Source organism: Phoxinus phoxinus (assembly GCF_949152265.1).
Source record: "Phoxinus phoxinus genome assembly, chromosome: 8".
Lineage (NCBI taxonomy): Eukaryota > Metazoa > Chordata > Actinopteri > Cypriniformes > Leuciscidae > Phoxinus > Phoxinus phoxinus.
In genome coordinates, this window is record NC_136883.1 from 29,389,135 (window position 1) to 29,404,638 (window position 15,504).

The 15,504-nt window shown below is 41.7% G+C and overlaps 1 protein-coding gene across 2 annotated transcripts in view; it reads left to right on the forward strand.

The window, feature by feature from the left end:
- znf423 (zinc finger protein 423) overlaps positions 1 to 15,504 on the forward strand; it is a 152,307-nt gene that overhangs the window by 41,628 nt on the left and 95,175 nt on the right. For both annotated transcript variants that reach the window (XM_079621085.1, XM_079621086.1), the window contains exon 3: positions 2,953 to 3,156. In XM_079621085.1, coding sequence (XP_079477211.1) covers positions 2,953 to 3,156 — 204 coding nt within the window. The remainder of the gene's footprint in view (positions 1 to 2,952; positions 3,157 to 15,504) is intronic.

Below are 15,504 nucleotides of genomic sequence, written 5' to 3' on the forward strand. Positions count from 1 at the left end.
TCAGGGCTCTATCAGTGTAGTGTCAGTTAGGGGCCGTTCTCCTCCCTGTCCAGACGGTGTTCTCACCACTGGACAGATGGCCATACCCCTCCTACCCCCTAGCCCAGCCCGCATCACCCTCCAAACCACCACGACGCCCCCACCTTCACCCCCACCTCTCCACCCTCTGCTCTGGTGGGGGTGAAATAAACTAGAGCACCTCGACGCTTCCTTATCCAAATGCCCCTCCAGATACCGAGCCCACCAACCCCCCCTCACCCATTTCCACCTGCAGTCCGGACTGGGCTGGGGCCCAAAGCGAGGCCCAGGCTCTCCTCTGGCTGGGCTCCGATCCGCAGGCCCCATTAGCGTGGGCTGCTGCGGCGCGGCGTAATGCAGAGCCAGGCCTGGCCAAATTAGAGCTGATCAGAATGTGTGGAGCACAGGAATGGCCACCTCCTGCTTCTCTCTGATTGCACAAGTCCAGGATGATTAGACAGGATGTTAAGCCCGGGGGAGCCGGTGAGCAGCCCTCCCTCTCTCCGGCCCCCACTTCCTCCCTCCCTTTTCCCGCTCCCTCTGCCCTCACGTTTTCTCCTTTCCCCTGCGCTTTTTCTCAGCTCATTGGCTTCTCCTGTTGTCGGTGTTGTTTTTTTCTGCTTATTTGATTTCTTTTATTCATTAATACTCGTTTCGTATTCTTTTCCATTGCAGTGTATCTCTAGTGTTTCTCAGATAGAGAGCTGATTGCACTTACACTGGTAAAACTGGTTGCGTATTGCATCAGACGTTGCATTAACCGAACAACATATTCTGCCAACACATTTAATGTATTTGAAAAACATTTAAAATGCTTGCTGTTTTACAGTTAAAAATGATGGTATTTGATGTATGGCATTTGCATTTAGAAACATTCCCACAGTAAATGATGCTAATAAGGATTAAAAGCAATGAAGTTTTAAAAACATGACGTTTTAAAGTTCCCTTCCGATTATGGATTGGGAGAGTAATGATAGTGAGAATTTATGGGAGAGAAACAAGAGATTCCAAGTGTAGTCCAGTGGAATAATGCATGGGTCATTAAGTCAGGTGACCTGATCGTATGACCGTCTGTTGTTTTTTCACATTTAAGTTGCATCGAAAATGGAAGTAGCGACAGGACTTGGTTCTATCCATCGGTTGTTGATTGGTTGGGTGTAGATCTGAATGCGTGCTTGCAGTCATTTGTAAAAAAGAGACTAGTTTTAAGCGGACTAAATTATTAGAGAAGTATGGAATGCGTTACCAGAGGGAAGTCTGTTGTTTCACAGAGAGATCAAGATATGACATTGATTAAAAATTACAAGGTCACAACATTTTTAAAAATTAAACATGCATTGAATCACATAGTTGTCCACAATAAGATCAATAACATGCATTTATAAAGCAGAGGGTGAATTTGAATTATTTTGTATATTACTTTAGTTGTATGCAACAAAATATATTAGCATTGACACCTTTGTCGAGTGTGGTCAGAATGGTCTCTGACCACCTCCATATGCGGTCTTGGTAATCAAAATGCAATCACCTGGCTTTTAAAGTGGCCAAGTGCTATCAGATTGCGATCTGACCACCGAAAGAGCATGTTAATAGCAGGTGTGATGGGGCCCTTTGTGTCTTAATTTGGATCAATTTTATCAGGGTCTCTTTGCTCCCATTCTGTCTCGCAATCTCACACCACCCCACATTTTGTACGCCGTCTTGTCTCGCTTCCTCTGTCTCTCTTTCACTCTAACTCAATCTTGCTCTCTCTCCTCCCTCTACCTCCAGTCTCGTGTGTAGTCCTTTCAGCGTAGAGCCTTTAATGTGATAATAAGGTGTGAAAATGGAGCCACAATGGCGGAAGGAGGATTGCAGTGGCAGATTTATCCACTGGTCCTTACTGTGTGCCACGAGCGACTGGGTGGCTCGCGCTCAAGCGGCTCTTGAAGCCTCGGGCCCCTCTCTTACACTTCAGTCTAGAGGCTCATGGGAGCTTTGATGTAGTTTTGACTGAGACTAGACACACTTAGGGTTGGGATTTATACTGAGACTGAGAAAAGTGATCTCTTTTAGGTCATTTTTAACAGTTGAGCTATTTCAGTAATGTGCTACATTTTCTAACAATTAGCAACTCTCCAATGTAGCATTGGAAAGTTAAATTGATTCAAGTGAATTGGTTCATCCTAAAAGATTCTTTACCTCATATGCAGCATTTGAGTGTCTGATTCATACTAGTCAATTAGTCCTCTTTCTCTCTCTTGAAAGTCTACAGAATCAGAATTCTACAGAATTTATTATTTTCCTCATATGCTAAATGTTGCAATTTGAAACTTTTATTCATTCTAGTGAATCAGTTCATTTGGATTATTTACTGATTTATAAAATGATTTACTGAATTTAATTCCTGCACAGTCATCTTTGTAATAAAACACTCTTTATTTATTTCTAGTTTAATTTCTCATATTTTTTTTGTGTCATATTTATTAGTTCAATTTTGACAACATCTCAATCTCCATTTATTATTTTATTCAGTCTCATTTAATCAAAACCCTCATTGTGCTAGAAAATACAGCTTGTATTACATTATATGTGTGTAATATATGAATATGCAGTGTACTGTAGTTGACATCTTTTTCAAAAAGATTAGTTTACTAGTTTACCCACTTCAATTATTGAGTTCTACCTTGGCAAGCTGCAGGTTTAAAATAGCTTTGCCAACACTGGATACAACCTGCTTGATGTATTTTTTTATTTTATTGATTTAAGTTTTGACAAGTACTGGAAGTTTTGCTACCCGTGACATTTGCAAAAGCTCTGCATCAGCACATATATGAAGTACAATGCATAACAGTCAAGAAATAATAATTATAGTTTGATTCACCTGTCAACAGCAATCCCTTGACCTCACTTTTTGCCCCTTTCTCTCTGTGGTGCATGTGTGTATATACATAGATGCAGCGGTATCGGAACGAGACTCTGATAGAAAGGAGAGCCGGGTGACTGGTGAGGACGGAGAACAGAGTGTGACCAGTCATGACGAGAGGGTGGGAGAGGAGGATTTAGATGACGACTCCATCTTCACCTGTGACAACTGCCAACAGGACTTTGAGTGCCTGGCAGACCTGACCGAGCACCGGACCAACCACTGCCCAGCAGGTTTGTGTGTGTTGTGTTTCTCCACTGTCTTTGAAGCCAAAGTTTTTTTTTTTTTTTTATGAATCCTCCTATCCCAGTTTAATGTGCCATTTGTGGGGTAACTTGCAGATTGACACTTAAATTTTTTTTTAATCAGACTTGAGAATGGATGATTGTTGGCACAGCATTCAAAGGTTTAGTTTGTTATAAAAATTATAGTTTGTTTAGGTTATAAAAATTATACCATCATTTACTCACACTCAAGCCATCCTAGATGTATATTACTTTCTTCTTTCAGCCAAACACAATCAGAGTGAGATTAGAAAATATCCTGGCTCTTCCAAGCTTTATAATGGGAGTGAATAGAGCCTGAGTTTTTGAAACTCCAAAAAGCGCATCTATCCATCATAAAAGTAATCCATATGGATCCAGGGCGTTACTAAAAGCCTTCGGAAGCTAAGCGATGTGTTTTTGTAATAATAAAAAAAAAAAAACATCCATATTTATAACTTCATAAACTATAATCACTGGCTTCCGGTAACGGCCATACGCGAGTCTAGTTCTGGTGGAAGAGTGACCTCTGACCCGACATATGACGTAGATGAGAGTAGATGCTTCTCGCGGTTAAAACAAATAGGGCTTGGCTTCAAACTCAAGCTCCTCTGACATTTCTCTTTAAAACAGACAATATTATAGTTTATATAGATTATGGTTCATAAAGTTATAAATATGGATATTTTTCATACAGAAACACATTCTTTGCTTCAGAAGGCATTTATTAACCCCCTGCCGCTTTATGGATTACTTTTATGATGGATGGATGGATGCGGTTTTCAAAAGGTTCAAAAACTCAAGCTCTGAAGAAAGAAGAAAGTCATATACAGTACATCTAGGATGGCTTGAGGAGTAAATTATGGGATAATACATTTTTTGGGAGGTGAACTAACCCTTTAAGACAACCTTTTCGCCTACAATAATCATGCAACTTTTTGAAGAGGTAAAACATTTTGCATTACGTTGGTGGGCGGGACTACCTGTTTCCCCGTACAATGGAAGACGGGGGAAGTGGTTAGTAAACCTACTTAAATCATTAAAAATGATGGGGAATTTTTTGCAATTTTGTGTGGTTATGCTATTGGCACTGAAATTATACACTGCTTTAATATCTTATTTCTGAGGAAATCATATTGGCAGGAGGCAGAAGTTGGTATAGTTTTCGAGGCAGTGGGGTTACTTAGAGGCCGTTGGCTGTTCTGGAGTCAGTATGCTCCCTCAGGAGAGGGGTGTTTTAAAGCTATCACGCAATACACGCACACAATAGCCGTTATTACAATCGCGGTAATTAATGAAACGCTGAAAGCGGGCCTGCAGGGGCATCTGCTTCCTAGCAGATTAATCAAGGGCCTCTCCTTAACGAGCATAAAATCTGAGGAAAAGAGGGGGAGAGGTTGATATATATAAATGTAAAGAGAGAGAGAGAGAGAGAGAGAGAGAGAGATGCCACTCCAGCAGTCGAATGCAGTACGTTTATTGAATCATCTTGAAGTATCTTTTCAGCTATATAAAATTCTCAAAATATGATGCTAGTGGATTGTTTATATCCACAGCCCTCATCATACCAGAGCACACATGTTTCTGAGGGGACACAATACAGCATGACACAACCCCTTCCCCTATGTCCTTCCATTATTTTGGCTACTTCCAAAGTAATGAAATCATGGCCCTGGATTTTAGACGCAATCTCAGTCTTGGAGTCATCAGAGAGCTGCATGTTGCGTATTGGAGAGGAAAAATAAAGAGTGAAATGAAATGACAAAATGCAGTTGTTCCCAGGAGTGTGCGATCTGAAGATTGTAAAAGAGGGTGCTTCTCAATCGGAAGAATGCGTCCCAGTAAGACTGCATATTTTGGCTGCCATATCATCAAAGTCCGTCCTTCTCATTTTAAAGGATCCTTTTAAGGCAGGCTTAATTTCACGTCCTTCATTCGGCCTGTTTTGAAGGATGCATAAACTGTATCCTTCATGTCCTCTAATCACCCACAATCCTTTGCACACTTTCCAGTAAAAAAAATGTAAGAAATGGCAGAAAATTAATCGGCACTGTGGTTGTCCAATTTCACTACGTAATGCAAGACAAAAAAGGTTTATTTTGTTTTCTTTTGTTTTGTTGTAAATTAATCACATAATGCTAAACTACATAATGTAAACCACTGGGAGATCCCAGATAGGAAGGCAGTTAATATTAAGGTTTTTAATATAAAGTATTTTACAAAATTTAATTTTAATAGATTTTTCACTTTGTGACTGTGGCGTCTAAAAACATTTATGACGTTGCCATGCACATTTACTATACCATTTCATTGTAACATTTAATGCTGAGGAGGACTCTAGCCTAGACTCCTTCGATGGACTGGAATAGGAAGGTTTGAGAAGCACCAATAATCTGGTGCCGTGTCTGTTAGTATTATTGCTATAATGTTATATATTTTATTAATATTAAAATGACCTTTTATTTTAATATTTTCCGTTTGCTTTCCGAGCTCTTTAGTTCGTAATTTTGTTACGTCTGTTTAGGTTACATTCATTTATATTTAAGTTTTAGTTTGGTTTCAGTTTTTATTTCTTTTCACTTAGTAATTTGAGTGCTTAAACTTATTTCATTTCATTGCCAAGACAACATTATAATTCTTGTTTTCATAGTTTTTCATTACATTTGTGTTTTATTTTATTTCAGCTTTATTTCAATAAACAAAAATTGTTAATAGTTTTAGTTAACAATAATAACCCTGATTATTACTTTTTAAATTATTATTATTATTATTAGAGAATAATCTATTAAATTAAAATGGAATAATGCAGATTATTATTCAATATTAATTTCAAACAATGTCCTATGGATGTTTTAATTATTTATAACAACAACAACAATAATAGCAGTTAATAAAAAATCACTTGCAAACCCTTTCAAGTTCTTGACACACTCCTGGGAGCTGGTCTAGTGGGGGAGAGAGTGGCGTGCTGCTGGTGATTTCATCTGATAAGGGACAAACACGCCATTTTGTGTGCGTGTGCGTGTGTGTGTGTGTGTGTGTGTGTGTGTGTGTGTGTGTGAGGGAGGCCATGTTGTGGAGAGCAGTGGATGGTTCCCATGGCCCCAAGGAGAGCCTGGCCAATATCAGCACACCAGCAGAAGGCTCATAAAGCCACTCTATCAATTTACGGTTATTATTATGACCACATGCCCGTCAGAGCAGGAATATTCTCGAGCACAGCCGTGCCACGCCACGGCATGAAATGAAATTTCTATTCCCTTAACAGAAGACACCGTGGCTATAGAATTACACCTGGAATCCCATCATGTGTTTGTGCGTGCATGTGTATTTGGCATGTCCGCCTCGTATTTGTGCACCGTCCTCTTGTTTAGCTTTTCGACAATAATAAAAACCTCTGATATTGTCGCTAACCATCCCTACCAACATTGTCTTTCTCTGACTGTCCCTCCATCCCTCTCTTTTTCGTTTTCCCCCTCGCTGCCATTGATCGCTGCTAATATGAGTTCCACAGGAGACGATATTGGAGACGAGGAACGTCTGCCTTTCCATCCCTCCAAATGTCTTTGGCTCTGCCTGCCCCCATTACACTCCTAGCGTTTCCATCTCCCCCTACTTTCTTATATCACTTAAAGTTCTTGTGCTCTTTCACTTTCTGCTTCGAGATTTAGAGCGTTCATAAGTCTGATATCACATTGAAAATCTGGGATACAAAATAATTTTTAAGCCTAAAAATAGATAAGTTTTAGAATTTTTTACAATTAAAAAACATGTTTAACATGAATAAGAAATATGTCTGAATTTTTAGGTCACAACAAATAAGCAAATTTCGAATATTGATCATGTGAATCTTTGTATAGATAGGCAGGTGTTCTTGCTTCATCAGGTTTTACTCAAATTTGTGGAGTTCAGGCAGTTCAAATGCTCCTGTCAATAATACAAATATCATGGCAAAAAAAGATTTTGAAGTTCATATAAATATTGCAATTAAACTTTTCACTCAAATTATTCTCATGATATACATGTTTTAAATTATAATTTATGTTTTAAATTAGAAAAAAGTTTAAATGCGAGCATTTTCGTTAGTGTTCCCTAACTTTAGGGCCCCACTGTATGTTTTCAAGAGTGAGTTAATGTGTATTATCTTTTTTTCTACACTACCATTCAACATTTTGGTGTTGATAAGATTTTGTTAAAATGCTTTTGAAAGTCCGAATCACCAAGGCTGAATTTATTTGATAAAACAGTAAATACAATATTAATTTTTTTATTTTAAGTATTTCCCCCCCAGTAGTCTTTGAATATAAAGAAAACCGCATCCATTAGAAATATAAATCTTTTGTAACATTATAAATGTCTTTGCTGTTACTTTTGATCAATTTAAAGTATACTTGCTGAATAAAAGTATTAATTTCTTTCTTTAAAAAAAATGAAGAAAAAAACTGACCCCAAACTTTTTAACAGTAGTTTAAATGACCCTGTGTCCCGATAATATGTCTGTTTACAGGATTACAGTGTAAGTGTGTGTGTGTGTGTTTGTGTTAAATTTTCTGGCAGTTGGATAGCATTATATCGTCTAGTGTGTGTTTATATTTGTCTGTGTGAATCTATCGGGTCATGAGTGTGGATTAGTGTTTGTGTGCACAAGTATGTGAATGTGTGTGGGTGATACAGGAGTGTGTGTGTGTGTGTGTGTGTGAGTGTCATACTGTGGGCTGAGTCTGAAGGGAGGCTCTACTGGAAGAGGAATCTGGAACACTGGCTCCCTGAGGAGCGCTTGGAAAAAACCTCAGATCAAATGGAGAACATTCACTGCGCTGCTCCGCTCCACTGCCCTGCAACCGGCCAAGGTTGGGCCCTGGCTGTTAACAACACTCACCTCACTCTCTTGCTCTCTCTTTCTCTCTTTCTCCCTCTCGCCCCCTTTCCACATGTCCCCTGTGGCATTGTGCAGCTGACCCCTCCCTCTCTAGTGTGGAACAGAAGGCCCTATAGCCTCCTGGGTTTGGCTTAGTCGAAAAAAGAGGCCCAGTTTAGACTCCACAGCACAGCATGTGGACCAGTAGGCCCGTTCAGGTGTCCTCTCAGCCTTGTTTTTGCTACATGTGTAGTCTTTATCGGTCCACCTTATCCATGTGTTGTATATAGCAGTGCTGACCACCCTGCGAGCTTCCTAAACTCATGTGGCAGGACGGGGTGAGCAGGAGGCACAGATACACACGCGCACACACACAGAGGTGACCGCTGCATGGCAGCTGAGCTCTTCTAGCTTGCAATTAGAATTCCTCCTCTGACCCATTTCTCACTCGATCAGTTCATATGTTGATCTGTATAGAAAATAAATGTCAGGATATGTCTTCCTGAAGTAGAGCGGACGAGAAAGACTGATAGACTTCGGGGACTAAAGCCAGAGAATGGTTGAGTGAAGCAGGCAGCCGTGTGGGTAAACGAGAGAGCTGTCAGTCAGCTGGGGGGGCGGGCTCTCCACCTGTCAGATACAAATAGGAGGCGAGTGCTAATTAACCCGCCTTCAGAAGACTGAGGGGAACGGCAAGCGCTCCAGAGAGACAGACTGGGAGAGAGAGAGAGAGAGAGGGAGAGAGTTGATGGTGGGGGGGTTAGTAGTCAGTAGAAATAGCTCTACACAGCTCACACTCTCTCTGTCACTGCTCTGAGAAAGAAAGAGAGGGCGGGAAGACGAATGGCTTCTTTTTTTTGGCCTTTTTGCCACTTTTATTTATAGGTGTAGTCAAGAAAGGACATGGAGTGATGGGTAGAATAAGGGGGAATGGGGTCAGTAAATGTCACCAGTTGGATTCAAACTTGCATGGGCCGCGTATGCGCTAACCGCTAGGTCACAGCCTTGACAGTGACGTGTACTCTAAGCTTCGAACTTGTCAGTACTCACTTTTTAATATTTAATCTATTACAATGAATTTTTTTATGAAGTTTTTATGCTCTTAGGTGTGTTCTATTGAGATATGCATTACATGTAATTTGGAATTTTGTTGAATAATACTAGTAAAATAATAATTAATAACATTATTATTTGATTCAATTTAGTTTTTATGCATTTGATTAAATATTCTTTAAATATTTATTAAATGCATTTGTAATTTTTTGTTTTTATAAAACTAGTATATTTAATAAACATATAAATAAAGTATTTTTTTTTTTAAATAAACAGGACTTTGTGAATGCGCTTTCTCCTGCGTCTCCCGGCCCAGGTATACTTAATTTTCTGCGTGCCGCAAGCCTTTGAAAGTATAATCCTTTGGCCATGAGCGGGGAAAGACGTGTTTGGCACATGCGCACTGTCTAATGGACTTTGTTTTCAAGCTCTCAAGTCACTCGCACATGCTGTTGCATGTGGACCGCACGGACAGAAAATTGGGCTGCGTGCAACAATGTGATGACTCCTGATGACGGAAGTTGCGTCACATGGACAGTGCGCAGACCGTCGCGAACGCGGACAGCCAAAATATACTTTGGGCTGTAGTCTGTTACATTCACTGCACACCAACTCATTTACTTCTATAGACACTCTCACACACACAGAGCGGTGTGCCCTCTCCTCTGCTGGGTGGCTAGGTGGGGAGTTGTGTGTCTGGCAGGCAGTTAAAGTGTAATGGGGGTATGTGACGGGCCTCGGGGTGGTTCGGTCCCCTGAGAGAGCAGTCACCCCCTTAATTTTTTCACTAAACACACACTCGCCCAGGGCGCTTCACGTCATGAACACACATCCCTTTTCCTCATATCCATCCTTCCATCCATCTGTCCGTATGTCTGTCCTGGCCAACCGAAGACCCCCCAGCTGCCTGTCATCACGACAGCAGCTGAATCCAGGGAGGCCAAGGCTCTTATTAAAGTTGCAGATCATTTTCCTCTCCCTTCATCCTACAGAGAAATAGAAGAGTAGTTTGTAATTTGATCTTGCTGTGCAGGAAAAAAAAAATAGGCAAGGACAAATTAGTACGTTAAATAAGCTTTATTGGCATTAGTTTCTTAGTCACATGTTTTTCAAAAAATGTGGCTGGGCATAAATTTGTATTGTTGAAGGAATTTTTCGGGTTAAATACAACATATAAGATTTATTAAATTAAGCTTGATTGCCACGGAAAATAATTTTGACTTGGTTAGTGAAAACAAATAAAAACGCAATTTCACGCTTACAGTGTAAGTCTGGTGCCCCTTTTCCAACGACTGGGGGCCAATTGTTACAATTGTTGCACTGTTACCTAAAAGCTACTGATCTCAAAATAAAATTATTAATATCTGTAAACAGATATTAATTATGCATTTAATAAAAATTATTACTATCATTTCACATATATTACACACACACACACACACACCACACACACACAACACACAAACACACACACACACACACACACACACACACACACACACACACACACATTTGTGGATGGCTTTTAACATAATCAGTTACATCATTGTTCAACTGTCAAGTCAGCAGAAATGCTGTCTGAGGAGAGGTTTACAGATCCCAGGTTGAGCTTCGCAGCACATCACATATTGCCTCATAGTTTTCTATTGTAAGCACGCAACTTTCTTTTTGGTTTTTACAAATCGTGAGACGATCTGAAATTGTTGTCTGTGGTAATCGACAGCATGCCACCTTCGTCTTCAGCTGTATTTGCTTTGTGTGCGTTTGCGCCACCTATATCAGAGGAGCGCGTGTGTTCGCTTCAGTGTGTTTGCACAAATCAGACTACGCGTGTTCCCTCAAAGTGAGAGCTGCTTTGTGTGTTGGTCCTCCCTTACGCCCCCCCCCCCCCCCTCTCTCTCTCTCTCTCTCTCTCTCTCTCTCTCTCTCTCTCTCTCAGAGCCAGAGGGTGGCCTGAAGATTCCTCCACTAAGCCTTTGGCACAGATACAAATGCAGTCACAGCTGGTTGTAAACTCAGGTTTTCCAGGGAGAGCAAGAGCCCTGCCTCCATAAGAGAGAGAGATTGAGAGGAGGGGAGGGGGCACAGCATGCAGGGAGAGAGAGAAAGGGAGGGGGTGAGACGAAGGAGGGTTGTTTCAAAGCACACTGGAAGTCATTTTTCATCACAGGGTTCATTTTTCACGATGAAGTTCTTTTCTCTCTCCTTTTTCTCTTTCCCCATCGCTGTCTTTCAGCGTCTCTTTTTCGTTTCCTCTCCTCCTCCATCCATACGTGACTCTACTTATCTCGTGTTTACCCCCCCTCGCTTGCTCTCCTAGCCCTAGATTTTCCTCTTCCCCCTCTTATAAAATATGGATAGCACCAGTTTTGGGAGAGTTGAGAGGCGCTCTGGCAGAGAGAGCAGTGCTCTGTCTCTGTAGAGACTCGGTTTGTGCATGCACCTAAACACTTCACTGAGCAATCTGTCAACATGTCAGCAACACATGTTTTGTAAAAAAAAAAAAAAAAAAAAAAAAAGAGGAGAGGAGAGAGAGAAAAAAAAGAGAAAAAAGCGCTTCCAGAGGGAGTAATGGCTCCCACCAGGACTCCGAAAATGCTTTGAATTCAGCAGATTTCTATTGCGGGGGGACTCCCCTGGGGTGCCTTTTTTACAATGCCTGCATTTCAGAAATTTGAGCCAAAGACCCCTGGGGGCGTCCTTTCATAATGCCTGAAAATGTAGGGTTATATTGTGTGCAGTTCCCCATGGGGCCTTTATTAATACCTGAATTCTGAGGGACTGGAAATTACACAGGGACTCTGTGGGGGCCTGCGCTCGCACCAGGAAGGGAGAAAAACTCTGTGGGGACGTTCTCTCTTCTCTTCTCTTCCTTTTCCTTCCATCCTCTCCTCTCTCGTTTTTTTTCTTTCCTGCTCCACGCAAGAGCGAAATAAAAGAATTTGCCAAAGGACACAAAAAAGGAGCGTGTGTGTGTTGGCGGCAGCGTACTTGTATTCAGCTTGCCTTCTCCGAGGGAAAAAATCAGCAGATTAAAAATGTAACTCTCTCTCTCTTTCTATCTCTCTCTCTCTCTCTTTCTCTCTCGGCTGCTGTGTCGAGCAGGCGGGCGGAAGAGGGGAGAGTAAATATTTGGTCTGTCTGCGTGTGCCCAGGAAGAAGCCAAAATCTGTTGGAATATCCACACACAATTTTTTCCCGCTCGTTGGAGAGAGAGAGAGAGAGAGCGAGAGAGTTAATATTCCTGCCACCAAACGCACTCATTTGTATTCATTGGCTATACGAAGGGTGTGTACAGACAAATAAATGTACAGATAATCAAAGTACACAATTACAAATCTATTTCTTTTGGTGCTCATCCACACCAATATGCATTATTCATCCTGGGCTTATTTGCGCAAGCTCTGGCCACGTGTCCTTTTTGTTTTAGGGTTCAAATCGTCCCTCTTTTTTCTGTATCACACGCATTTTCTAATGCATAAATATTACTCACTCATACATAAAGATCTGTGCGCGCCTCAGGAAGTGCAGTAGTTCAAAATGAATTTTCTGCAGATGAATTAAACTTTCCATTCCTGGATGTTGACTGCTCAACTTAGAGCCCCAAAGTCAGTTAGGGCTGTGTCTGCTCCCATTGCGCAATTGTGTGAGTGCGTAGGTCCGTTCTAAGATGGCCGCCCTTTGTTGGTTTTCCGCAGGGACGAGGTCTTTGTCAGAGGCTCTGTGGGCGGAAGAGGTCAGGTGTTTCGGTCTTCCGTTGATCGCTTTGCGTCTTAGTTAGTGTTTTGTGTGAGAATGTGACCCCTGGTTGGTGGGTGTGACCTCGGTGACCCCGGGCATTGGAGAATAGAACCATCACCAGGTTCTTTGCGGGGAGCCGCGGTAATGAGGAACAGCCTGTTCTCTCCAATTCAGTCCTGTTGCCCCCTCCTTCTCTTTCTGTCTCTCACCCTGTAGTGGATAACCCAAACTGCCCTCTTTCTCCATGTCTCCCTCTCTCCAGCTCTCCTGCAGTGTCCTTTCTCCCTTTCTCATTTTCTTTTCACTCACTCCCCACCTCCTGTTGAGTTTGGCCCATTTGCCCCCAACTCCCTCGCTCTCTCAATCTCTGGCTTCTCCATTATGGTTTGTGGCTACTAGCTGTGCTCCTCCACTCCTCACTGGCTCCCTATAGCCAGCTTAGCGTGGGCCGAATGTGGGCGTGGAGTGGGCCCCTGCAGATCCGGCCCTCAAGATGCGCCGTTGCCGGCATTGTTACCGTACAGTACGAAGATGCGGTCAGGTGGCATGGTATGTCAACACACCCCAGAGCTGCAGACCTTGGGTTCTTGCACACATACACCTAGACCCGCATACTCTTTCACATTCTCACACTCAAGGGGCCCAAATCGCGCGCACACAAGCTCTCACATACATACACACACTTGGTGCAGTGGAGCCAAAGGGCAGTGTGCCAGGGGGAGAGCTGTTATAATAGTTTTAACCCTGCGCTCAGGTGTGGCTCGCCTTTGTCAAGTGAAATGTCAGGAAAAGCAGTGCCCCTGGGGCGTACGCACGGAGAGAAATGGGTAAGGCTGTCTGAATCCACACTCTTTTCAAAGAGCCCCAGCCTTTCCCCCTCTGTAGACAGACCAGAGTCCATTAACCATGGCCGCCTGCATACATGCTCACACACTCACCCTTATTGACACACACTCACTGATTCAGCACGCAGACATATGCACGCCAGTAGAGATGGACAAATACACGCCCATATGTTATTTTTAAATAGGTGTTTGTACGAATGTCTTTACAGGTCTGTTCCATAAGCTAGTAGTTGCTGTCTACATCATTAGTGACACATTTTGGAACTCTCTACATAGGCAGCAATTTGAAAATAGTGCTCCTAATATGTTCCTGGTAGAGTGTGATGCTAACATATTGTTAAGCTAATGCTCTAAGCGTAATATTTTTCTGTCCAGTGGCAAATTGTAAAGTAATATTTTGGACATATCACTATGGTGATAGCCTACAAACAAATACTAACCCCTAACCCTACCATAAACTCTAACCATAACCTTAGTGTAGTGGTGGTAGCACATCCTGATTGATAGCAATACTGTTTATCAAAATCAAATCCATTCATGATTTTTCTTTTTCTTTTGTTGACTGCATAATTGAGTTCACCATTGAAATCAGTTGCAGGGTGAGGTTTGTGTTTAAATGGTTTATAAAAACAACAACATGCGATTCTCTAAAAAGCTCAAAAATACGCTGCGCACATAGTTTATTTGAATTAGATTTAAACCAGTCTATCATTACTTTTCTGTATATAGCAGTGTATTTATAATGAACTTAATTGTCATTCTTTCTCTACACTCGTCCGCCATCTTGGATTTTTTTTTACTGCGTTCCTCCAGGAAAGTTTTGGGAAATTATAATCGCGTCCAGTGATTTTGGTTGTAATCAAAATTCTCTCACTCTTTTAACTTATTGACAAAGACAGGAAGCTTTTTTAGCACTAATGCTTCATAACAAATAGCAAAGGATACACATTAGGTATATGATTTTATTTTTGACATTCTTGTACTGTATCATCTATGTATTTTATCACAGAGAATGGTAGGAAATGTTGTTTACTGTCTGCATAAATCACTAAAAATTGTTAACTAATTGTTAAAATCTAAAATACACAAAATTCGTTCAAACTAAATTGTTCAATCACCAATTACAATTTATCAATAACAATTAGTTTCTTACCAGTAATTGCTTAGGTAAGCAGCCCGCTAGGTTTTGGAACAGAACTTAACCAATTATCTGTTTAAGTGTCCTATCTCTTCATGATGTGGCGGCCTATCTCTTCATGTGGCCTCATGATGTGCCGGCCAATCACAGTTTGTTTTGTAGTAACACAGAACGCCGGCCTCACTCCTGTTAATATTACATCTCTTATGACTTATGATATTCACATCTCACATGAATATAACATATATCACATATTCTAATTTTTGTAGTTACGTTATATCACAGTTGATAGTTTGCACACGGCCCTCACTCAGTGAGTGTCCACAAATGATAGAGAACCTCTTTTCCTATCTTCCCATGAGGACAGCCCCCCCTTGGGGACCTCTGCCAGCCTCAGGCAGGCTCTAAAACACCCATTACGGCCTCCTTCTATCTCTCTCGCACATACACGCACTCATACACGGTGACGTCAGTGGCTGGTTGCTCCCCTGGGTGCCAGGAGCAGTCTTTGTTCCCCCTCGTTTTCCCCCTCCCCTCCAGTCCTGCTCCTCTCCATGTCCTTTGTCCCTGGAAATAGCCATCCAGCTAAGTGCCTGATTGGAATCCTTCGCATCTTGGCAGGGTCGCAAGGGGGGGCGTCCGAGACCGCGAGGGAGTGAGAGATGGATGGATAGTAGGAGAAT